At 44.4% G+C, this 26369-nt stretch overlaps 1 protein-coding gene across 2 annotated transcripts in view; it reads left to right on the forward strand.

Annotated features, from left to right (window-relative positions):
- CNGB1 (cyclic nucleotide gated channel subunit beta 1) overlaps positions 1-26369 on the forward strand; it is a 91205-nt gene that overhangs the window by 16277 nt on the left and 48559 nt on the right. The window contains exons 9-14 of one of the 2 annotated variants that reach the window (XM_073307380.1): positions 452-488; positions 8382-8550; positions 11584-11640; positions 14516-14612; positions 16090-16132; positions 20993-21149. In XM_073307380.1, the coding sequence (XP_073163481.1) occupies positions 452-488; positions 8382-8550; positions 11584-11640; positions 14516-14612; positions 16090-16132; positions 20993-21149 (560 nt within the window). Of the gene's footprint in view, positions 1-451; positions 489-8381; positions 8551-11583; positions 11641-14515; positions 14613-16089; positions 16133-18841; positions 19088-20992; positions 21150-26369 lie in introns of those variants that run through there. The other variant, XM_073307381.1, reaches the window with a different exon arrangement.

Here is a 26369-nt window from a genome sequence, read left to right on the forward strand (position 1 = left end):
GAATAACTCACTTTGCCCGACATTGAAATGCAGTCACATTTGGGGTGAGACGACAGCTGTTGAACAGCACACAGCTGTAGTATAGAGAAGTTTAACGAGGAGAGAGAAAAATACTGTATCTAATGGAAATTGCCTGGGGAATTTAGATAGGTAGAATGGACACATTTGGCCAGGACGCTGGGGTTGACCCTGACAGTCTTACAAAAAGTGCAATGGTATTTTTAACAGCCACAGATAGGACCTTGGTTTTATATTTCATGCAAAAGACTTTTAACAGCACAGCATCACTTGCTGGGGTACTGGTTCGGGTTTGACGCAAAAGAGAAGGGTGCCATCTACTGAATTGCCAGAGAGGAAGAGTGTTAACACCGAGAGAGAAAGCAAGAGAGAGGCTATAGTCAAAAATAGTTAACAATAATTAATATTTTACTGTTTCCTTTTTTCTTTGTAGGCTGCAGAAGTTGGAACCTTGTGCCCAGTGGAAGAGAGTAAGTAACCAATTCCTCTCGTTACACAGTTTCAGTTGACAAGTATTATTGGCCTTTATTGATAAAACCTGATTCAGAAAGAAGGGCTGCAGCTTCGGTATAGAGACATCCCCGGGTAGGTCTGGGGTGGGTTCCACGCTGCAGAGGTTCTGAAAGTATTTAGAGAAGCTGTGGGAACAATATTGTTAAAATGTCAATGTTGCATTTTTGAGATGGTTTTGAGCTGCAGTACATTCGCGGTAAATTTCAATCTGTGCAGAGTAGATTTGGGATGCTTGTTTGATTCTCAGAGCCTTTTCTTTGGTCTGGATCTCGGTGTGAAAGACAGTCCTATTCTGGGGGTAAATTCTCCAAATATGAAGAACATCCCAAACTGGGGAGTGAGTCTGTCACTGTCAGATGATCTTTAAACAGAATTTATATGAGACACTTTGAGGTGCACCCTTGGGCAATGCCAGAGGACATTTTGCCGACCTTTGGAGGTGGTTGGAATTTGGAACAAATATACATTCTAAACCCCTCCAAAGCTTCCTCTTTACGTTAACACGTGAGCCTAGACCTGATGCTCTACGGCATGTCCTTGGGGTTTGAGGGGTCTAGAAGGAAAATCCCTCTGCATGGGTATGGCGTAAGTAACTCTTGCAACAGGTGACACCTTTGGGCCCCTGGTGAGACAGACAGGCAAGGCACTTTGCCCCAGCTACTACTCTCTCCCACCATTGAATAGCACAGCACAACTTTGTAGTTAAAAAATGAGATGATATCTACCTTGGCTAAGTACAGCTCATCCTGCATTATGAAACCGTGCTATGATGTTGTGTGATAATGTCAGCTATATGTTACATGGCAAAACTGAAGGCCGGCATACAGGAAAATGCGACACTGTTGTCATAGTTGATTAGTTGTCATCATTGACAGTTTGGTTGTTGTTTTTTTTTTTAAACTCGCTTCCATGCAATGTGTTAGGATGTTTCCCCAAACTGGGAATTTGGAGTAATAAGGCAGGAGTTGGGTCCCCTCCCCTCCCCTCCACGAAATCTGGATTTTTCTGCCCAATTTAGTGTTGGAATGTATGACTTTTGTGGCTCTTATATTCAGCAAGTGAAACAGGGTATGCAAGTAGTAGCAGGATGTATTTGTTAGGTGGAATATATAGCTATCATTATCTCGACTTCACTTAAACGTCAGAGGATTTTGCGGGACTCCTGAGAGTGTTTTTCTTTGTGGGCTTTTATAGAAATCTCTATTCTAGGCTTTCCTGAAACAGGACATAAAATCATTAAAATAAAAGCATTCAGGGTTGAATGATGTCATCTGCTTGTATTACTTGAGAATTCTTCTCTGGCTCTTTGGGGAGTTGGATGGGCAGGTTTCAAAGATGCACTGCACAACTGACCAGGAGGTGAAAGGGCTTGAGGATACCCCACAGGGAGGAATAGCCAAGTGTTCCTTCTTGGGTTCCAAGGGGTTTTTTTGCATTTGGGTAGTGGCAGTGTTTACCAAGCCAAGGTCAGAAAGAAGCTGTAACGTTGGGAGTTTAATACAAGCCTAGAGTGGCCAGTATTAATTTTTAAAATCCTTGCAGGCCCCCACTTCCTGCACTTGAGGTGCCAGAGTGGGGATTCAGCCTTGACAATCACAAAGCTTATAATCTACTGAGTGTGTTCATCCTATTTGTATGAATGTATCATTCTTGTATCTGAAACTAGGAATATGAAGCATAACTCTGAGGTCCTATTGTAATTATGCAAAGTGTGGGCCAGTAATGGTGGTTTAGTATCTTGTATCCCATTGACTCGAACAATTGACTGTAGATGGCTCTGTTTACTTGTAAGCCTTTCGGTATACATGTGTGTCAGCGAGTGGGTAATGAAGTCTCACAGGACATGTGAACATGTCACATGATACTGGAATCCATCTTAAACCTGGTGCTTTTCCATTTAGAAGGGAACCCAGAGAGAGACAAAGGATTCCCGCCTTGTGCCAAAGCTATATAAGGGGGTGGAACAGAACAAAGGGGGCTGCCAGTCATGAGAAATCCCCTAGTTACCACCTGATCTGGGAACTAACAAGGATTGTACCAGGGGAAAGGATTGGGCCCAGACTAGGAAGGAGTCTAGTCTGTGAAAGAAGCTTATTGGAACATCTCTAAGGGTGAGATTTACCTGTATTCAGTTTCTTAATGTATTAGGCTTAGACTTGCGTGTTTTGTTTTATTTTGCTTGGTAACTTACTTTGTTCTATCTGTTATTACTTGGAACCACTTAAATCCTACTTTTTATACTTAATAAAATCACTTTTGTTTATTATTTGACCCAGAGTAAGTGATTAATACTTGGGGGAGCAAACAGCTGTGCATATCTCTCTAGCAGTGTTATAGAGGGCAGACAATTTATGAGTTTACCCTGTATAAGCTTTATACAGAGTAAAATAGATTTGTTTGGGGTTTGGATCCCATTGGGAGCTGGGTGTCTGGATGCTGGAGACAGGAGTACTTGCTGAGCTGTTTTCAATTAAGTCTGCAGCTTTGGGGGCTTGGTTCAGACCCTGGATCTGTGTTGCAGCTGGCTAGCATGTCAGGCTCAACAAGACAGGGATCTGAAGTCCCAAACTGGCAGAGAAAACAGGCTCAGAGGTAATCTCAGCACATCAGGTGACAGTCCCAAGGGGGTCTCTGTGACCGAACCTGTCACACTTACTTTCAGGGCGAATTTCACAAGGCTGATACTCCACTTAAGTCCCCCTGAAGCCCTATTTTAAGTGGGATTTAAGTGGAGTAGCAGCCCTGTGCTAGCTGTGTGCATAGGGTAGAATTTCACCCTCCATGCATGACTGGTGTTGTCAGATGTTTGGCTGCATGCGTGTTCTCCTGGGTGTTCTCCTGTGTGCTGTCCCAGCTCTGCGCAGACAGCTGCCACAGCAGACCTTAAGGGAACCACCCAATACATTCACAGACTGGGTTCGTAGCGAAGACACTTGGTCAGGTTCATTGCTGATGAAGCATGGTGCTAATGCCCTGGCTCAGTGGTTACAGGTACACTAACACATGTATGCCCGTGACAATGGACCGGGTCAGTTAGTGGCGGGACTTTCCACTATCCCCTAGGCCAGACAAAGACACTTCCTCTGAGGTACATCTTTTTACAGCAATACAAGTTACGTATCATCCTTGACATACTAGGGTGCCAACCTCTAACGTATTAGGGCGCCACCCATTGCCTTGTACCTGTAGGTGCAATCAAAACACCTCTATTCATGATGCTGTCATCCTGACCTTATCCTTAAGATGGGTCAGCATGTTCCTGTTATCTTTGGGGAATGTGTTTATCGGGGTGTTCTGGTACCACCTTTCTGGAATGTGCTTGCATGAGTGTTTTGTGCCTAGCACCTCTTAGGAACATATGTTTTTGCAATATCAACCCTATGCTTGCCGAATGCTGTGAGCAGGGCCTGCCTCTTGCTCACAACTTAAGTTTGCTTCATATCAGCAAGGTTTTAAATACCAGGCCTCAGGCCTCATACCAGGCATCTAATATAAGGCCTTATGTTTCAGGCCCTCTTCTTACTACAACTGGTTTAAGTGAAATCTCTGATTTGGTGTGTTGTGGCATTTTAAATCGTTTTATGCGACAAATGCAGGCAGTGACTGGATAGAATGACTGATCTGCTCCCAATCCAAACAGCCAGCACCTTTATTAATGTAATCCTTCTTCTCCTTTTGTTTCAGGGGGGGAAGGGGCTTAGGGCCTCTGAAACAAATGGAAAATGAAGACCTTGGAGAACCGCCCCCGTCACAGGACTTAGACATGTGACTGACTGCCTCTTTGATGAAGGGGAGAGGAGGTTCTTCCTTTCCTTTTCTGCTCCTAGAGACAATCTGACTCTGATCACCTCCAATACTCATTCTTTTACTGCTTTCACTTGGTATCTGTGAAACTCAGAGGTGGAGCTGTGGGCGCTTCAGAACGTGGCTGGGAGTAATGGCCGAGAGGCTGTACAAATACTGCATGTGAGCATTGAAATATATCCCTCATGCACCCTTCCAAAAAGAGAGCTTCTTATTTTTCCCTCTTCCCGTCACTTCTGAAACCACAAAATGTTTTTAAAAGCCACGACATACCAAATATTTCACCCTGAGAACACCAGCTGCAACCTGCTCACTTCTTTGAATTGAGTTCTCTTTTACAAAGACTTAGCTTGATTCAATAATTGCTTTTAACTTCTCACTGGAGACTTGTATTCTCTCTCTTCCACTACAGGGCTGTTCTGCTTTTAGCATGTGGGGGTGGTGGGGTCTGACCCAGAATAGCAAATGTTGTCAGGTGAAATTCATGGCACATAGAATCATAGAAGATTGGGGTTGGAAGAAACCTCAGGAGGTCATCTAGTCCAACCCCCAGTTCAAAGCAGGACCAACCCCAACTAAATCATCCCAGCCAGGGCTTTGTCAAGCCAGGCCTTAAAAACCTCGAAGGATGGAGATTCCACCACCTCCCTAGGTAACCCATTCCAGGGCTTCACCACCCTCTTAGTGAAATAGTGTTTCCTAATATCCAACCTAGACCTCCCCCACTTTAACTGGAGACCCTTGCTCCTTGTTCTGTCATTTGCCACCACTGAGAACAGCCGAGCTCCATCCTCTTTGGAGTCCCCTTCAGGTGGTTGAAGGCTGCTATCAAATCCCCCCTCACTCTTCTCTTCTGCAGACTAAACAAGCCCAGTTCCCTCAGCCTCTCCTCGTAAGTCATGTGCCCCACCCCCTAATAATTTTTGTTGCCCTCCGCGGGTCTCTCTCCAATTTGTCCACATCCTTTCTGTAGTGGGGGGCCCAAAACTAGATGCAATACTCCAGATGTGGCCTCCTCAGTGCTGAATAGAGGGGAATAATCACTTCCCTCGATCTACTGGCAACGCTCCTACTAATGCAGCCCAATATGCCGTTAGCCTTCTTGGCAACGAGGGCACACTGCTGACTCATATCCAGCTTCTCATCAACTGTAATCCCCAGGTCCTTTTCTAGAGAACTGCTGCTTAGCCAGTTGGTCCCCAGCCTGTAGCCGTGCATGGGATTCTTTTGTCTTAGGCCTGGTGCTGGCCCTCTTCACAAGGGTGAACTTAATTCAGCCTGAGTATTTGCTGACTTTTCCCTAGACAATGTCACTTTTCAGATCTAGTGTGTTGAAAAATGTCAGGGTGACTCCCTAGCAATGAAATTATTCCAAGAGGGGCCATTGTATGAAAATCTCCAGTATGCCCCCACAACGCATTCTGGGCTGGCCTGTCAAAAACCATCGGATGCCTCCTTTTCATGCCAACCTGTTGTTCCCCACTAGTTTCCTTTACAAGATAGGCAGCCTTAACAAGGAGTTACTGTCCACACAACCAAAATAACATATCCTAGCTGTGTTTTTATAATGTGCCCATCTGGTAGCTGAGTGCTCTGTGTTGCCCTATTTTCATATACTCTAAAAACAAGAGCCGAGATTAGTAGAAAAGTGTCTTTCTTCTTCTTTGTGTTTTTGTAATTGTATTTCTGTAAAAAAATTAGATAAAGAGAAAGTGAAATGTGTGGTGTTAGCATGATGTCCTGTAGTGTATTACTGAGTGCACATGTGATGGAATAAAAATGGATCATAACTGTCCTTTTTCTATCTTTCTGTATTTTTTAATTTGATGCATACTTTCTTATTAAACTCATCATAGGCTCCATGTGTTTTGTGGCCAAGAGTTGTTGAATCGAGTTGTTAGTGAGACCCCATAATTACCTGCCTGTGTACTAAATGGTCTGGGTAGCGTTATCTCCTCTTCTTCATTTTCTCGCATGCATCTAAGATATGAATGGACAGCGGGGCCTGACCCAATGCTTGCTGAAGATAATGGAAAGAATCTCATTGACTGCACTGGGCTTTGGATCAGATCTGTACTCTGAGCTTTTCTCAGGAAGTTGGCCTGCTGGCCTTTCTGGATGCATGGCATGACATGACATATAGATTGATAGAACATATGGCCAGAAGGGACCATTAGATTGTCTAGTATTATTTCCCTGCAGTGTTGGCAAATGACTAGGATGTGGAGGGTAGTTCCTGTGTGCAGTGTATAATGCCATAGGGCATGGTTAATTCAAACTTGGGGATCATAGAATCATAGAATATCAGGGTTGGAAGGGACCCCAGAAGGTCATCTAGTCCAACCCCTTGCTCGAAGCAGGACCAATTCCCAGTTAAATCATCCCAGCCAGGGCTTTGTCAAGCCTGACCTTAAAAACCTCTAAGGAAGGAGATTCTACCACCTCCCTAGGTAACGCATTCCAGTGTTTCACCGCCCTCTTAGTGAAAAAGTTTTTCCTAATATCCAATCTAAACCTCCCCCACTGCAACTTGAGACCATTACTCCTCGTTCTGTCATCTGCTACCATTGAGAACAGTCTAGAGCCATCCTCTTTGGAACCCCCTTTCAGGTAGTTGAAAGCAGCTATCAAATCCCCCCTCATTCTTCTCTTCTGCAGGGTAAACAATCCCAGCTCCCTCAGCCTTTCCTCATAACTCATGTGTTCCAGTCCCCTAATCATTTTTGTTGCCCTTCGCTGGACTCTCTCCAATTTATCCACATCCTTCTTGTAGTGTGGGGCCCAAAACTGGACACAGTACTCCAGATGAGGCCTCACCAATGTCGAATAGAGGGGAACAATCACGTCCCTCGATCTGCTCGCTATGCCCCTACTTATACATCCCAAAATGCCATTGGCCTTCTTGGCAACAAGGGCACACTGCTGACTCATATCCAGCTTCTCGTCCACTGTCACCCCTAGGTCCTTTTCTGCAGAACTGCTGCCTAGCCATTCGGTCCCTAGTCTGTAGCTGTGCATTGGGTTCTTCCGTCCTAAGCGCAGGACCCTGCACTTATCCTTATTGAACCTCATCAGATTTCTTTTGGCCCAATCCTCCGATTTGTCTAGGTCCTTCTGTATCCTATCCCTGCCCTCCAGCGTATCTATAACTCTGACTTCAACAGGCACTGCAGCAGAAGGGTTACATGTGGAGATGCACTGGCCCAGAAACACTTCCTGGAGGCATTCTGCTTGCTGAGAACACAGGCAGGCAGAAGGAGTCTGGAGGTACTGGACTAGGACTTGAACCAGGCGGGTGTTCTAGGAGCGCAGGGTGTGATCCCACAAGCCCCAGCCCCAGCCTGTAAACCAGAGTGGAAGGGAAGGGGGCCATGTCCCCCCACTGGGGTGAATTTCACCCAGCATGTATAAGGAGGGGATTCTGGCTGCTGTTTGTAGTAGAGTGCAAGTGACCAAGAGCTCTCTGGGTTTTTCGCAGGAGTGGGTGGGTGAGATTCTGTGGCCTGCGTTGTGCAGGAGGTCAGACTAGATGATCATAATGGTCCCTTCTGACCTAAATATCTACAAATCTATGGGTCTTTCCCCACCATTGCATATTTTTGCAAGAACGATCAGATCATGGCCCAGAGATAGATGGGCCAGATCCTCAACTGGTGCAAATCAGTCTCGCTCCAACAAAGTCAACAGATCTGTACCAATTTACACCCGTTGAAGACCTGACCCAATAGCTGGCATATGAGTACAGAGAAAGCCATTTTTTATAGGCAGGACTGATTCTTATTTTGGCCTATCCACACCCATTACGGAACCCCTGAACTTCTTCCTTAGGGAAAACTCCACAAAAGTAATGTCTATCACAGCTCCAGTAGGACTGAAAATGATTCAAATCCTGAGCTACATTTCCGGAGTTCTGGCATATTTGAATACTTCTCTGTTTACTGATATTTATACAGTTCTACATTCCACATGTAAAAATATGGTGTGGATAGATGCTTATAAAACCGGCTACCTTCACTTCACCACTTCCTCCACCATTCCCATTTCAGTCTGTATCCTCCCCGAGGGGCAGGTGGATCTTGTGATGGAAGAGGTAGATACTAACTGGGATAACGAAGCCAGAGAAGAAGTGATGCACTGGGACAACGAGGCTGAATTTACAGTGTATGCTCCTCCCAGCCACTCCCGGAGAGAGGAAATTCAGGAAGAAGAAAAGAGGTAGGAAGAGAAGGTTGATATTGGAAGGGGCTGTTGTATCATAAAGAACGAAGTACTCCACTGTTGAGTGTTATGAAGGTTGAATATCATCCATATGTGTCTGTTCTTTCATTGTAGCCATACAATATGTTGGGTGAGTTAGTTGGCAGATGGTAATTTACACAAGACTACAGAAGTGATAAGCACTGCAAACCTCCAAAAGTTACTAAAACAAGCAATTGACTTTCCTTTGGATTTCACTGGGATTTGTATCATAGGAAATGCCAGATGGGATCAGACCAGTTGTTCAGCTAGTCTGGCATCCTGCCTCTGACAGGGTCCAATAGTAACTGCTTCAGAAGAAGGTGCAACAAACCCTGTAGTAGGCAGTTATGAGATAACCTACCCCGGGGAAAGTTTCTTCCTAACCTCTAATAGTTAGAGGTTGGCTTATGCCCTGAAGCTTGAGGGTTTAGATCCCTTCCAAAAGGCTTGTTTAAAACAATAATTACTGTTAAAACTGGGAATTCTTGGCCCCTTCTCCATATAATTCATCTAATCTCTTCCAAAAAAACCTGTTGTGTGGGGTCTGATCTTGTATCATTGAAGTCATTGGCAGTTTTGTCATTGATTTCAGTGGGAGCAGCATCAGACCCTTATGCTATAGTGTAACTAAAGATTTATGTACCTGATCTTTTCCTGAGTCTTGTGGGAGACGCCAGCTTACAGATTTGAAACCTCTGCTGGAAAGACTGGATTGTTAGAATTCAATCACCTACCTAACAATCACCTGGATTGTTAGAATTCAATCGTCTTCAGTGTGGTGGGCATCTGAAAGATAATCAATAGTATAGGCCAGCCTAAAACGCTTCCATAGAGGCTGCAGTGCACTGTGAAAGCATCTCTGAGTTCAATAACAGCATTTGCAGGTGGTGAGAAAATTGTAAGTATTTGCAAGTGCTGAATTTCAGGTTTTCAGGAAAACATCATTGCAAGAGTAGAAAATCCCAGTGGGAAGTAGCCCCATGTGGCTAGAGATTCAGTACATGGAAAAGGAATTTCCAAGAATAAATACATTTGTAATTATTTCAAATTATAGCCCGTATTGCACAAGAATCAAAGGAAATCCATCCTTGTACGTAGTGTGATTTAATGCTGCAGCTTCATGGAATCAGGCAGGCTCTGCATCCTCTAATGGAGGAAGAGGGAGAAAGGGTAGTTTTTTTCTTATCCTATGGGGCAAGGGAAGTTTCACGAAGGAAAAGCAAAATCAGAGGCTGTTGGTGGAATCCTGCTGGTTTAATCTCATTCTGTACATCAAGCTAACATAGTAATGTCAGGGGCCTGGAGAAGGAAATCTGGATCAAGCTAGGAAAAGAAGGAGCAGCACATGTGATACATGGCCCTGCATAGCCATAGAAAATTGGTCACTTTGAATAAGAAACTGGGCCTGGAATATATTTCTTGGGATATCAACAAGTACTACACTAGGCTATCCACAGGGAAGAGAAGTTGGGATTTATAGAATATCAGAGCTGGAAGGGACCTAAGGAGGTCATCTAGTCCAACCCCCTGTTCAAAGCAGGACCAATCCCCAATTTTGGCCCAGAACCCTAAATGGCCCCCTCAAGGATTGAACTCACAACCCTGGGCTTAGCAGGCCAATGCTCAAAGCACTGAGCTATGAGCCTGGCTGGCCAACAGATGTCAGCATAGCCACACACACATACAGAAGAGGGGTTAACTTTTCTACATTGCCTTCAAACAAGTGGCTAAAACATGATTCAGCGAGGTGGTTCAGCAGCTTGCTTTTGGGGGATGGGAGTCTCTGTATCTCTTCAGAGGCCTGCTGGCTAACTCAGTCCGCACTCCTCTGGGAGAGTGCATGCCAGAATGGAAGCTGGGATCCCCTTTAACAGTGCGCTGAATGCATCCCCGCCCTGAACGAACTCTGACCGATGAGCCACCGAGTCCACTGTCTTGCTGACAGTAGCCAGTAACAGGTGCTTGAGAGGAAGGTGTAAAACCCCCATAATGAGTCCTGGTTAACACAGTCTGCACTGTAGTGTAAATAAGACCATAGAGGGGAGAGAGACAGTGGTGGAGAAACTGATCTGGTATAACAATTCCTGTGGTCCTAGAACCATGTTTAAACATTGTCTTTACTGCTAGCTCAGAGATGAGACCCTGAATTCTATGTGTGAATTTAACCGGCTGGGCACAGTCCTTGATCGATTTTGCTGCTCTGCAGTTCTGGAGCTGGGGATCCCATTGCTTCTCACTGATTAGCTTGCCTTGCAATAAATGACGGTGCTAACGTAAAGTGAGCCCCAGAGTTCCATTCATTCACTTTTTGCTGCTTAGTGATGTGTCCTTCCACCAGGCTGAAAATGTATTTATGGATTTGTTATGAAAATATGTTACACGGTTTTTTCTAATGTACAGTCCTGGAAACCTAACATTCCACATGGCCAGCAGCGGATTTCCTGCCCTGGAGGGTGAATTCTACTAACAATGGGGTCTTATAAAAAGAAAAGGAGTACTTGAAACCTGTCTTATAAAAAAGCCCTGGCTGGGATGATTTAACTGGGAATTGGTCCTGCTTTGAGCAGGGGGTTGGACTAGATGACCTTCTGGGGTCCCTTCCAACCCTGATACTCTATGATTCTATGAAAAAGACACTCTTCCTGCAGAGCAAGTAGAATTTTTAGTGTCCAAGACTGAATTTCTCTGTTTTATAACATTTTTACTCCATTACTCTGTAGATATTCTGTATTCACTCCCCCACCCCACTAAGAACCCTCAAATGATGAAGGCCTGTGAAACAAGGCATGGCCAATCTCCCCAAATCCCTCTCCTCCAGATATTTCTTTTGTGGTATTGAGCAGGTACATTCCCTTGCCCCTGCCCCAAGGGGACCTGAAGATTATTGAAGAGTTTTGTAGGTAGAAGTGGCTATATATTTATAGTCTAAAGATTTCAAATTCCCACCTAAGGCTCAAAATATGTGCAAGACAATGAATATTTAATACAAGAACCCTTTCCTTTTCCAAGGTTGCACTTATCATGTTCCCAGAAAGGTAATGAGGAGGAAGAAACAAAGATTGCAGGGTAAGTCCTATTCAGAGTTTGTGAATTCTTTCCAGTTTGGCTCAACATGGATTTATGATTTTATATCAGAATCCATTCGTGTGCCTTTGCAGGCCATGGAGTTTAAAAGGTTTGGGTTCAAACTTGGTTTTGTCCTAAGATGAATCTCACTGCAAACCCACAGGCAAGATTCAGTTTGGGGGGGTTCATGCTCTTTGCATGGGTTAACTGGTTTGCTAGAGCCAGAGGAGGCGAGAGGCCATGTAGGAAAATATCGACATGATGTGCTGCAGGTGACTTCTCCTGTGGAGCCCACTTTGAACTTGAAAAGCACCAACAAGCAGCTGCCTACAAATATTTGCAGAGAGAGAGAAACATTTTGTATATCTGGACGTGTCACAAAGTTTAGAGCCACAAACAGAATTCACACGAACCACTGCAGGTTTGCAAAAGCAGATCACACCTTAGGCTGAATTTGAATGTGATGGGAGTTCTGGTCAAATGTTCCACATCTTCTAGTGCCCTTTCTGATGGCAATTGATATGCTGTTTGCAAGATATGCACATATCTTCCCAACTGTCAGGGTGGTTAAGCACTGGAACAAATTGTCTAACCTGTTCTTAAAAACCTACAGTGATGGAGATTCCACAGCCTTCCTGGACAAACACCTGTCAGGGATGGACTAGATAATGCTTAGTCCTGCGATGAGTGCCGGGGACTGGACTGGCTGACCTCTCGAGGTCTCTTCCGGTCTTATATTTCTATGTCTCTGTGTAGGAGACAGAACTGTTTTCAGAGATCATTGCTAAAGTGCAGCCTGGAAAGGATGCTTTAGCTAACTTGGCTTATTCAAGGGCTTGCTGATGACGTGTGGTACCTAGTAACCAGCAAGTGTCTCCTAGCGACATGTTCTCCTCCTTAGCAACTGCTCAGCTTCTCCTAGCAATTGCAGCCCTTTGGTCCCTAAACTGTTGCCCCCTCCCACAGGGGTTCTGCGGCACTCTCTGCACAGCAACTCGAGCTGATTTACAGGAAATAGGATTTGCCGCTAATCTGCAGACATCAAAAGCGAGAGACAGGATCAAAAATCTTGGTCTCGAAGTCGTTCCAGATAATTTAAAAACATATATGTTAATAAAATGCATTCAGGATTATTATGAATATTATGGAGCTGGATTTAAAGATGGGATTATGTGTTAGATCCACAAATGCAATTTAATACAAGTAGGTGAATTTTTAAATCATTTTTCTGTTGTAGGAAATGGTTGACGTGTCCGCAACCTTTATAGATGGCTACATTGGGCTAAGGATCCATTAGAAAGCTTCTTTGCTTAGCTGAGTGGTTTGTTCTGGTTTCACATGGTGCAAACATTTGGAGTTTTATTATCTAGAATACTACTACTCCTGCGATACTATACTCTGCCTCTTAGTTAAAAACTGGAAGGCCTCCATTTTCACCTGGAAACTGAAAATGCACCAGTGTTCAACGTTTAAACGTTACAATGTTTGCTTATTATTTTATCAAAACCTGGTTTTCAGAAACAGCTGCTCTGTAATGTATTGACCAGAGCTTTGAGACAGGTGAAATCCTTTATTACTGGCTATTAGTAAAATGTATATTTCAGTTTTGTTTGCAATTGTTCTACTTTCAGTGTATTTGGGTTTTTACTGGAAAAGAGAAAGGCTGAGGGTGCTGCTGGGATAAGATCCAAAGATTTGAGATGGGGTTTTGAACAGGTTTTATTAAATTAAAATGAACCCAAAAATTCTGTGAAGCAACAACTGGATGCAGATGAAAGAGTCACTCTTTTTATTATACAGCCTCATAGTGAAGGGCCTACCTAATATGGGATAACGTGGGCATTGCAATTGTCACGTAGGTAGCTATTTTCCTATTTAATTTCTTAATTATCCACATTTTCCATCACGAACCCCCCCCCCCAAAACAAAAAGCAAACAAACGAAACAAAAAGCCACGACCACCGCAACCAACACATTGACCTGGGGGTGATTTTTGATTAGAGCATTAAGAGAAGTTGATCACCAAGCTGATGATTTTTTTTCAATTAAACTTAATTAGTCACATTAAACTGAAAGCACTGATCTCGTGGGCCCCATTTGTTAAATACGGATGGCGGAGTAGGATGGACAGAATCAGTATTTGGACACTAAAGTTGGCAATCTGGGAGCTGTAAATGAGCATTATGTGTTACATTGATAATGTAGGTGTGGAAATGGGGGGTTTCGATGGAGTATACAGGGGCTCCTGTTGGAAAGTCAGGCTCTCTGCTGGTTTTTGATGGCTCTCATTTAAATTAGAAATGTATTGAGCACAGCGAGATGAGTTTATTTTCCTACAAATGAGTTGTATGTTTTATGTTATTTTCACTTGGTCTCCCGCTTAATATTGTTTCCAACATTATAAGAAAGTCTCTTCTCACACACTCGTTAAAACTTTTATCACCTACATCACGTTTCGTTGATATTTGTCTGTTTCTAGTTAGTGCTATGAAAAAGGTGCTTTTGTCAAAAATTTGGAGTAATCAATATCTATTTTCTTTAGAACAGGCTTTGCAAATGGCTAAATGGACCATGGTCTCTTCTAGTAACAACAGTTATTAAGACTCTCTCCCTTCAGCCCCCTGCCTACGTCTCTGGTATAGTTGTGTGTTCTCATTAATCTGCAAATGGGCTTTAGTAGATAGCCTATGAAGCAATGGTCTTGCAACCTGACACTCAAGAGACCTTTTCATTGGAGACATTTCCACTCCCCTGATGTCTCTTGTCCGTCATGTGCCCAGGCTCGGAAATGGCTGGAAGAAATCCTGTTCTGATTTCGCTGCTTTTCATCTGCATTCTGTAGACCCCTGCCTCACTCTCCTTGTGTTGCTTACAGTGGTGAGCTGGATGAGTGTGCCTTGGCAGCCGCTGGCCCGGGTTTTGAGCAGCTAGAAGAAGACCAGGGGGCTGCTCCCAAAGGCCCTTTGCTACAGGTACAAGAATGCTTCTAATGCTTGCAGTTCAGGTGTTCAGGTTGCGAACCACCCTCTCCAGAAACACGGCAAGTGCTTGCAGGTTTAAGGATGATGCCTGTGGAGACATAATGCTTTGGTTTCTGCTCAGGGGCAGACTCTGGCAGTTCTTTTCTGCAGGCTGCGGGATAAGTAGCTGAAGCAGTTGAGCCACTATTGCCGAAATTGTCTCTTAGAGCCACTGGCTCTGCTCCTCCTCCATCCTTGCTCCAATCCCTGCCACAACCACTCCCTCTTTGTCCAGGGAAAGGTAGCTTTCCCTATGTAGTTGTGCCCTGAGATGCGCAAAGGGTGTAAAGCTCTTGCAAGGTCTTCCTGCCCCTTTTCTGTGGAGCGGAGCCCATACCAATTCCACTGTGTTCAGGACCTTCGTCGGCAGGATTTGCCTCTGGGTACATATTTCGGGTTTGCTTTTGGAACGATGGAAGAAATATAAATACACGTTCACAGAGCAAGGAACTGTAATAGCGCTGACCCACTCCCCTGCAGTCTTGAACTTGCTTTGGGAAAGAAAATCTAGAAAGCCCTAGAAGTTGAGTGAGTTTCAGTTGCTTTAGATAGAGCAGCTCCGCAGTAAAGTTAGAAAGTTGGATGCAGAAGACCCAGAGGACAGTGAGTACACGAAATACCAACGTAAAGCTGGGGATTCAGGATTGTGACATATTTAGTTACTTTATTAATAGATGCTAACAGTATGGCAGCTAGACACAGTGAAAATAAAAAGTTTGAAAACTACAGATCTGGGAGAGAGACACTGTCTGGGTGCTGAATTCAGATAAATAATCAGAATGTTTCTCCTTATGAAACACTGGAGGCTCTCCACCTTGCCCCACTCAAAAAAAAAGTTCATCATTCAGGGGTGCTGGAATAATTTGTATAGTGGGGGTGCTGAGAGCCACTGACCTAAACTCTAAACCCTGCATGCGATTGAAACTACTTCAAGCCAGGGGTGCGGCCACACCCCAAGCACCTCTAGGTCCAGCCCCTGTAGCATCATTAAAGGATAGCGTTTTATGCACAGTGCTGTGTTCTGGGTGCTGTAGAACTGCCAGTGTATACTTTGTGCTCATCATATTGTATTAGTCTTTCCCTACAGTATTTATAGTATACAATAGTCTATAGTATAGCATACAGTATTTTAAAAAAAAATTGAAAAGGAAAATATAATAGCCACAACCTCCAAGAAGAGTCTTTGCTCTAAAATGAGTGAACCGGATAAAAGGAGCTTACAGCTGATATGTTGATCTACAGACCACCTCTGTCTTCCCCCCCCAGATACAGAGGAACTTGTTAACATAGTCTAGAAATATGAACTTTCAGTTTGCTACTAAAACTGCATTGAAATCCAACCCTTGCGTAGAAAGGATTGTTTTTCTGTTTCGCTTTTTGTAATGGAATGGGATGTTTGCCTTTAGCGCTGTCTGTTTGTTTTGTGAAGGTGGAAGAGGAGAAAGCTGGAGCTGCCAGAACGGAGGCTGAAGGTACAGTGTATAATGCAGAATGGCATGGAATTATTATAACCAGAAAGTGGCAATGAAATGTCTGATGAGAAAAAACCCCACATATATACTCACCCTTTTGAATTCTTATTCGATAGAAACAAACAAGTGATTCTTCTGTGCGAGAGGCCTGCTTTCTGCGGTCTTTTACTAGCTGAAAGTATCCTATAAGAGCAATACCGCAGCGATGTTGTTGTCAGTTATGCCCAGATATGAGAGGCCGGTAGTTACACAGCACTTAATCTTGCTGATTAAGTAAGCCTTGCTGTGAAATAAGAATTTCTCCTTCAGCTGAAGGAGACACGGAGAAGTAAAAAGGCTTTTTCTCAGCTACCTTGTTTTTTATCTGGAAAATAACTGGCTACATAAAATGCATTTTAATTTAAAGTCTTAGGAGGTAATGTTTTGGTAACAAAAATGAGAGTGGGACTTGGTTTTGTAAGACTCAGTGGGCCAAGGTAATTCCTGGCATCATCCTGCTGAGTTCAGTGGCGTTACCTGAGGGAGGATTTGATCCATTGCCCTATTACTTTTTTGAGAGTTTTTTTTTTAAACTGCCGAGTGTGTGTTCTTGCAACTGCATTGGATAGAACATTACAATTCAGCAGCAACACTGCCGTTCAGCAGGGGCGTGTCTTTTCGCTGACTGAAGTTCATAAGCCCCGATGTACTGCGTAAGTTCACAGAAGCCTTGCATTAAGAGCTTCATAGGCATCTGCATTTAAGTGCAATTTCCCCCAAGGATAGTCTCAAAATAATTCTCCTAAACCCTCCTTCAGCACAAAAGCAACAGCAATCTGAATTCAAACCGGTAGCAATTAGCCGGGACATGAATTATGGGCTAGATTCTCTGCTCCACTTAGTCCCCTTTGCATTGCTCAGGCAGCGCATATGGGAGGGAATTTGGCCTTGTCTCCCCTGCTTGGGATTCCAACAGCACGGGGGCATCTCCACTGGGCGCGGAGCTGGAATAGCGCCTGAAGAGACCTGGCACAGGGGTTGTATCAGGGACAGGCTGAGACAGGAAACAAGCATGACTAACGTGTACTGTGCTCTTACGCTCCTGGCAGACAGTCCTTGGAGCACTGTTGCCGGAGGATGCAGATTAGAGCAGCCCCCACGCTACTCTATCCTGCCCTGAGGCTGGTCAGGGAATCAGTGATCTGTAACCAGTTCTGTGATGCCTCCAGTCCTGTGGAAACTCAGTGCAGTGGAGAATATGGCTCTATATTTGTAGTGATTTACAGTTCCTTTTAAAAATGAAATACCATGTGGATAATTCTTAGAGCCTGGTGCCTGGTTTCATCATTGCCCAATATTCCCCGACACTCTTTTGCCTGGTGGGAGAGCAGAAGAGCATTGTGTTGGCAGATGATTGTAGATGGCCACTGCACATTATATGAAAAGACCACAGAACAGAAAAGTGAGATCAGCATTCTGGTCTGTGCTGTGATGGTACTCCGGTTCACAACACTGGATTCCAGCAGAAGACAAACAGAATGATGCGAGTCACAGCCCAACCTCACAGCAAACGCTCTGTGTCCAAGACCAGGGTTGGAGCCCTCTCTCTCCAGCATTTTACTGCCAGCACAACAAGAGCACGGAGAGAGAAAAGAGTGTATGTTCCAAACAAAGTTTTCAAAAGTGTCCGTTAATTCCAGGTGCCTCAGTTTTTGGGTGTCCGCTTTGAAGCACCTAGGGCATGATTTTCAAGGTGCTGAGTACCCCCTTCTGCTGCTGTAGCCAATGGTAGCAGCAGGCCCCTGGGAGTCTTGAGGTGAGCTTCCAAAAATAGAGACACTTAGAATGTATAGACATTTTGGAACATTTGACCCTTAATGCTTCTTTTAATCTTTGGGTCCCTACTTATCTGTAATACAGATTCATTTCAGCTGCATGGGAATAGGGATCATGAATGTCTGCCCTTCAGACTGACCCAATTCATATTCCACTAGGACTTGTGCTTTGGAGACTGCTTGTTTTGTAATCTGGGCAATTGATGAATGAGAGACATTAGATCTGGAAAGGCCTTAAAGTGAAAACAGTGGGCTTTGAGCAGGGAGAGGAGGTGAAGCAGTGGAAAGGGTTAATTGCCCTTTCCCGTCTCGAGACCATTGCTTGGCTCAGACAGGAGATGTATTTGATGGTGACAGTCTAGTTCCTCAGCGGACATTTGCCTTTGCAATTTTGTCATGACTGTCAGTCTCTGTTTAGATGAGACTCAGTAGCGAAATAACACCGGGTGCTGAAAATCAGGACGGAGGCCCGTTAGTAAAGTTGTGTGTAACCCACACACCTCCTGGGTGTGGTGTTCTGTCACCTCTAGCAGCGTTGAGACCACTTAGAGAGAGAGAGATGAGTGAGTCTGCTGTATAGCCTTAGCTAAGAGGCAAATGGCTTGTAGCTCATGCAGTAGAGGCTCATGCATTTAGCTCCAGAGGTCCCAGGTTCGACCCCACCCGCCGGTGTTACATGTATAAGGGAAGCCTGTATGGCACTTGCCAGCTCTGTTCCTGACTCTAACCAGTGCTGTTAGTTTTCGCCCTTGTGAGCACTAAAACAAAAATCATCACCAACGCTGTATTTCTCTTGTAAAGAAACCGCTCATCTGGAAATAACACAACACTGTCTCACCTGATTCTGTGTTTCTTGTTGCAGCTTCAGATGCCCTGTCCTTTGCTTGAAGCGCCTAGGCTCCTAGCATCATGTCCAAGCAAACCAGAGACGTTGAGTTAGATCACCTGGTGCATGACCAGCCGCTTGACCGCAGGAGCTCCTCCCCTTCCTTCCAAGGCACAGTAGAGCAGCTACCCAATGTTCCCAGCTACCGATTCTCCACCGCCTCCCACATCCCAGTCCTCATCTCTAAAAAGCAAAAGTCTGGTGTGGTGAACCCCAGTTTTTTGAATGAGGAATGGTCCCCTTCTCATCCTTTAGGTAGTATAGAGGATGGCTTTTTTGATGTGCTTGCACGGCTTTGGGCATGGGCTTTTATCTGTGTGTGTCCTTTCGGGTGCTCTTGTTTTTAAAAAACCCATGTTCCATATTGCAACATAGTGACACATGTTATTTTTATAATGGAATAATTTTGTGTTAATATCACTGAATTATAATTACTGTATTGTCAAGTTCGCCCAACAAGGAACGTTAAAAAATGTTTGGGTTGCAAAAAAACCCCCACCAAAACAACAACAACAAAAACCCCACACAACAAAAAACCCACCACTCCCCTTCTCGCTCCTCAAAAGCAAATCCACAGTTAAAGGATTAAATCTCCAATACGCATACACTTTCTGTTGCTAACACACCCACATACAGGCTCAGTGAGAACAAAGGAATGGGAAGGGGAAGTCTTGCTATAAGCAGTTTAGTCCATAAGCGTTAACCTTGCTTTTGTGGGTCTGTTTCACAACGAAAGCGCCAGGTTCTGCCATTCTTATGTCAAACATTAGCATCCTTCACAAATAGCCCCACAGAAACGAATGCAACTACTTTTGGCCGATGTGATAGAACGACATGGACATTCACCTCTCTGCATGAGTACGGGTGGCAGAACCTGCCTCTTAATGGCCCTTTAAGGCTCAGTAGTGTGTGTTGTGTGACATTTCTTGTGTTTTGCTCGCCTTGTCACTTCTAGCTGAATATCTTCTCTGGTAAACAATGTAAAGGTTTGAGTGGGTTTGTTTGTGTATATGACTCTCTCTCCAGTGCTTTTTGGGTGACAATCATCCTTGGGCAGAAAGCCACGCACTGAGCATAAGTGGTGCATGGCCCTCTACACACGAGGCTGAATTTTCACCTTTTGTAAATAAAATTGGCAAGGACTTGCTGGCTGTGATTTTAGATATCCGGATGAGGAGAGGGTTTCCCCCGCTGAGACACATACAAATGGCCACTGGCCACTCCCCGAACAAGAAAAAGTGTCTTAGCATGACTGATGAGCCTTGGGTCTGTCCCACTTCCAGGAGCTCTCGAGGGAGCCGCTAGGTCCCCCATCCTGCTGATGAGACTCAGGTCCCATCCTGCTTCTGAGTCCCAGGTGCTGAGAAGAGCCACTGTGGTTTCGGCAGGTGAAGGCCTGGCATGCAGAGTGGGACCGGGTGCTGGATGTGCTCCTAACTGTAACATGTGTGGCTGGTTGTTTTGAGATTCCTGCTGGATTGATGCGAGAACCTTCAAGTTATTATTTAAATAACTTCTTATTTTGTGTAAAAGCAAGCAGTCACGCAATTTGAAATCAACAGTATGGATTGGAACTCTAAAAACGTAATTCTGATGTAATACCCCTTAGGAAACTTTATGGATGTGTGTATGTAGGAGTTGAGGGATTTTACTTAGGGATAGCTAGCTGGCAGCTTTTGATGTTGATAATCTGAGTCACTTCACCATATTTTGCCCCATACAACTGCAATCTGTTCAGGATATTTAAAAGACAACAGCAGTCTCAAGCTATGAGAGCACAAGAGAAGCATCTCGATCAACTCATGTTGTGGTGCTTAATGAGCCAGATCTTCAGCTGATGTAGGTGACTGAAGTCAATTAAGATATGCTGATTTATACCAACTGAGCATCTGGCCTGGTTTCCCCCCCTTTCCGGATGGACTTTAACTTTGAATTTTGTGATTTTGTCAGTTTCTTTCCAAGGTGAATGGTACGACATGTGCTTTCGATATACAGAAATATATAAGGCCTGGAGACAGCTTAGATTGACGTCAGTGGCAACAGGTTGACTAATTTTGACTTTGAGCAAAAACACTGGTCCTAAGTGATTCCAGAGAGATTTTTGCCCCTTAATGTAGCCCTTTTCCTTTTCTGATTCCTTTTGTGTTTTTTCTCTCCAAGAGCCATCATCCAGTAGATATCCCACTGTAAACATCAAGGATGTCGACGCCAAAAGCAGCTCTGCAGGGGTGCAAAAACACGACCTCCATCTGCCCCCGCCCTCCCGGAATAATTCCCACACTCTCACGGTACCAGGCATGCCTGTGGCTCCGAAGAGGTATGGTTCTGGAAAATGCCTTAAATGCTTTGGGTTCTGCCCGGCTTTAGCTCTAGGGAACATCATATCCTGACAAGCAGACCTTTAACAGTTACCTAGGGTTGTCTTGAAGCCATTCTCTTCAAGTCTGCCCACAAATGTGGCACCTGTTGTTCCATGCTTGGGAGATTGCAGGTGGCTACAGATACCAAGACAAAAATCTTTGTTAAGGAGGTTTCAGTGTAGCGGTCTATTTTCCAGCTACCGTTTGACACAGAGCTGGAGGGGGGTCTCCATATACAAACGTCATATGATCTAAACTGTGAAATTAGAGCGCTTCCCTGAGGAGAGCAGAGGTCAGTCAGTGACAAAGTAGGTCACTTAGCATCAGAGAGGAAGGTGGTAGGAAACAGATTAGAAAACCAATGTTCAGTGGTGCACCACTGTGAAACTATGTGCCAAAAAAGAGATGATGGGCGACTGGAAAAGTTAAGGTAGTTTTGGTGCCTAGTTTGAAAAGTGCAAACTTAATTCTGCATTTTGAGTACTCAAATCTGTGCTGTGTGCCTGAAGCTTTAACTTCACCAGAACAAGGATTTTTGGAAATGAATTTCCTTAGATTTTTTTTTAAAAAATGGTTGCAATGTTTTCTGTTCCTGCAAACTGTAGCAGGTCCACAAGTTGGGACAACCAAACCAGTAGACCTTAGGAGGTCTGGGGGAAATGCCCCCTTAGTCTGCTGGTCACCGAGCCTTCTGCTAACCACTGTCATCACGCACCATCTTGTGTCCTGATGCTTCTGGTCTCATATGGTCTGCAAAATGGGAGCTCCAGTCCTGAGAATCTCTGTCGGTCCTCAGGATCAGGGCCTCCTGTAGTGACGAGGAGATGTGCAGGAGGGGGTCCCTCCTGTCAACTTGCTAGTGTGGGAAGGACTGGGGCTGTCCTCCAAAGGGCCACAGGGAAGGGGGGGAATGTGGATGGAAGAAGGATTCGAGGTCAGCAGTACTGCCGGTGGTCCTGGGGGATGAGGAACCCTTCCCTGTTCTCCTGACTGCTCTTCAAGCCCCTGCGTAAGCTTGTTTTTTGTATTTGAGACTGGAGCTGGGCAAAGAGTGGAAAAAATGATTTGCGAACTTGTCAGTGTCTGACGTGATTCAGTCTGACCCATTTCAAATCTTTTTGTCTGCTTTTCTATGAACATCGTGTCTGGGTTCCCTCTGCACAAATGCGCGTGGGGCATACAAATAGGGATATTTGCCTGCACACTGGGAAACAAATGCATTGTTGAGTGTTTGAGCATGTTTGGACGGCGAGGACTCACTCAGCCTCTCCCTGGATCCATGTGTTTGAAATGAGAGTGTTCAGAGGTAGGGAGAGACAACGGGTGTGTTTTAGAATCACTGAAACTAACTAAGGGCTTGTCTACATGGGGAAATTTATGTCACTTTGGAAGTGGTTTAGGCCAAACCAGAAAAAGGCACTCTCATTCCAGAGGAAGTGTGTCCACCTGCGGAGTTATACCAGTATAATGGTACCAGTATAGCTATGCCAGTAAAAGTTCCCCTTGTAGACAAGCCCTAAATAACTACAACATCAACATGAGTAATAGCGAGAAGCAGAACAGAGAGAAATCCTTTGCCTGGACTTCTTTTGAACATGTTCCAGCCTCAGGACCTACAGCAACATGCTGATGCCATGGACAGATCTTGAGGAGGGTGGAATAGCACCAGGTGCAACTCCCTTGTGGAACCTCCTCTACACATGACACAGGGGCATGTGTATGGTCATGAAGGCTCCTGCTGGCATGATGTCAGAAGATTGCCGGCAGGGAGTGGGGTTGTGAGCCTCACCACCACTGTCAGGAAGAACTAGGATGCTATTGCTTGCTGGCCTCTCATCAAGGAACAGAAATTGAGTTGACCAGTCACACAGCTTGAACCCCAGATGTCCGTAAAGACTATTTGTTCCAAAATTACTAATGATGCTTGCATTTATAAAATGCCAGATCTGTTGTTGGATGATCCGTGGACAAAAAGAAGTATGAAATCTGAGTCCAGGTCTACACTTCAGACCCATTTCAGTATAACTACGTCACTCGGGGTGTGAAAGATCTACACCCCTGAGCGGTATAGTTATACTGACCTACCCGCCATGCAGACAGTGCTATGTCAACAGGAGAGCATCTCCCCTTCGACAGAGCTGCCACCTCTCAGGGAGGTGGAGTAACTACACCAGCGGGAGAAGCTCTCCCATCGGTGGAGCAGTGTCTTCACTAAAGCACTACAGAGGCTTAGCCGCCCCGCTGGAGCACTGTACGTGAAGACAAGCCCTAATAAATTGTTCACAATGAATAGCTCCGAGGGCTCCAGATACATCAGGGCCAGATCCTCAGTAGGTGAAAACTGGCGTAGCTCCACTGGGGCCTACAAATAGGGATATTTGCCTGCGCATTGGGAAACAAATGGATTGTTGCAGCAGTCTTCACTTCCTTGTTTGCTGGAGGATCGGAATGGGACAGAACATCACAAGAGGCTGAGAGTTAAGATGCAACTTTCTCAGCCCTTCGCTGAGACAGTCTATGACTCAGCACCCCCTGCCTCCTTTCCTGACGGCTGGGAGAACTGCAGCCCAGATTTCAGTCTGCTGGAAGGTAACTACCCCAACCCCAGATTTCCAGTCTCCCAAAGGATGCTCCACCAAAACCAACCCTCATATTTCTAACCTAAAAAGCAGCAGAAAAAAACTTCTTTTTTCTTTAAAGAGGTGAAATTCCTTGTCTTTCTGCATCATATAGGACCAATATAAACCAAAAACAAAGCACGTTTTCCCTTTGCAGATCACTTTTAAACATATTCTTGTCCTATCTTAATGGATCTTTTGTTTTCCAGGCCCCTAAGACCACCCACAACGAAAGAACAAAAATCACGGTAGTTGAGTTTACGGAATAGGTTTATCAGAATTGGAAATAAAATAGATTGAGAAGTATCAAGTGAAATGCCAAACTGCAAATAGCTGACAGCATTAAGAAGATCTATTGTTAAAAAGTCACTGGATTTCACCACAGGGGGATTTTATTTAAAGGTTTTCCGGTAACAATGTGATCACAGCTGGAGAGCCGGTGACATTAATCTGACACTGAACAGCCTTAAGCTCAGCATGTGGTTAAAAAACCCACTAAAACAGATTAATAGAACGCCCTGTGCTGAGTGAGTGACTGGTGAGTGAAAGGATTTCATCTTTACAGGCGTCAAAATTATGCAGTGCTGCTTCTAGAGTTGGCAGACAATCGTTTCTACCTTTGGTCTTAATTCCAGAGAGCTCTAATAAAAAGGACTTTAAAGGGAGTTTAGCGGCAGTCAGTGGCAAGTTAAATGCACTGGCCCAGATGAGTGTTTCACCTTTGGAAAAATGAAAATGAGGGGTAAGTTTTTGAGACAGAAAAGCCATGTGTTTTACAGCCCCACTGGCGAGTATGTCAGCCTTTGGTTTGCTTAGTTGCTCACTGTCTTGTGCAGTACGTCCGTTTTGGCTCTCTGTGTGCAGCTCTTATGTCATTAACAAAACCCTGTAGAGAAGGCTCTTCCACCCCCGTCAGTAACACAGACCGTTCTCCTTCCTTTTTCCTCTTGCTGCAGTGCCGCAGCAGAGGAAACACTGAGATTAACCACAGAGGCAGACACGCAATTCAAAAGTTTCTGAACTCTTGTCTAAGCTAGGGAAACGACCTGTTGCAAGGACATCAGCAATGAGTGGTGTTGAACTAATGCTGAAAATGATTTGACTGCAAGTGTAGCCACAGACAAAGCACTTCCCATACCATTTCAGAAGCCATCAGTTTCTAAAACAATGCTGAACCTGGTTTGTAGTTGGCTACAATTGCAGTTTAAACCAAATTCAGATCCCTTTTAGCTGCACCTGTTGCTGATATCCATTGTCAGCATGGAATATTAATATTCCTTGCTAACATTTGTTGTCAGCAACAGGGACTAGTATAAACAAGGCCTTATGCTGCAGGTGAGAGGTCCAGCTACTTCCATATATTTAAATCTGTTGCAAAACCTGGACTGTATTCCTGGTGCTTATATTTCAGATTCAAGGAACCTTCCTCCTAAGAATTCTTGAGCTGGCTTAATATGGCATCTTGTTATTAAAAGTGGACCGAGATGCAATATTTTGACCCAGTGTTCAATCACCCCCAAATCAGAGGCTTTAGGATCTGTGGTTTAGTTTTGGACTATTGTAGAGATAGGAACCTGGCAGAAATTTCAGAATTGCATTCAGATTCTAAACCTCCACAAAGTTCAGGCATAATCAGATCCTGGGGTTTGGCTCAGACCCATCTATTCTTATAGAGGTGGCTTTTAGATATTTAGATTAGATATTTGTGTGTCCTGGAGTAGTCTTGTTTAGCATGTGCACACTAGAACCTTCATTTAAATTTTCTCTGTATAGCCCCTTCATCTATAGCAAGATACCTCATTGTGATGCTGACACCTAGTAGACAGAGGAGGAACAGACAGTACAGATCACTGTCCTGGATTGGTGGATCCCATATAAATACTGCCTAGCTAATGAGCATTCCTTGTCAGTGATGTGAGAAAAATAACTTTTAAATCCACAGTGTGCATACAGTTTGGAGCATTTCAAGCTGCCTGCTATTTGAGTATTTATTAAAGGAGCAGACAGTATACTCGCAGGGTGTGATATATCTTGTTTGTGTGATTTTTTAGTTCAACTTTCTTAAGATGACCAATAGAGGTCCTGTGCCTATACTAGGATTCTAAGACACAGTCAATTATCTTCTCTCGAACCTTTCATAGGGACAACATCACCCATTTTTGGAGGGGAAAATATACATCTAATTCATTTTAATAGCGGGAAAAATCTATTAGAAGTGTTTTGCATTCAACAATTTGCAGGTCATGCACTGGGAAGAAAGCATCATAAAAGATGAAAACCGTATTTCAGTTGTGCTACAACATTTTTGAGTCCTCATTCAAGATTCCCAGGCCTCTTTATTTAGTCTCCTAGGAGTCCTGCGCTGGTTTCTCTGCCGGGTAATAGATGTTCTATTGGAAGGAGTCTTGTGTGTGTCAACAGTTATTTGCCTACAGGCCTGAGGAAGTTTATCTTAGCCCTGGGTTGCTTGCTGTCTCTTGGAGAATTATGTGTTCATCTTCGAGTGATTGCTCAGGTGTATTCTACAGTAGGTGGGCACGATCGCCACGTGCACCGGTG

The sequence above is a fragment of the Lepidochelys kempii genome, chromosome 12, assembly GCF_965140265.1.
Source record: "Lepidochelys kempii isolate rLepKem1 chromosome 12, rLepKem1.hap2, whole genome shotgun sequence".
In the NCBI taxonomy this organism is placed as follows: Eukaryota; Metazoa; Chordata; order Testudines; family Cheloniidae; genus Lepidochelys; species Lepidochelys kempii.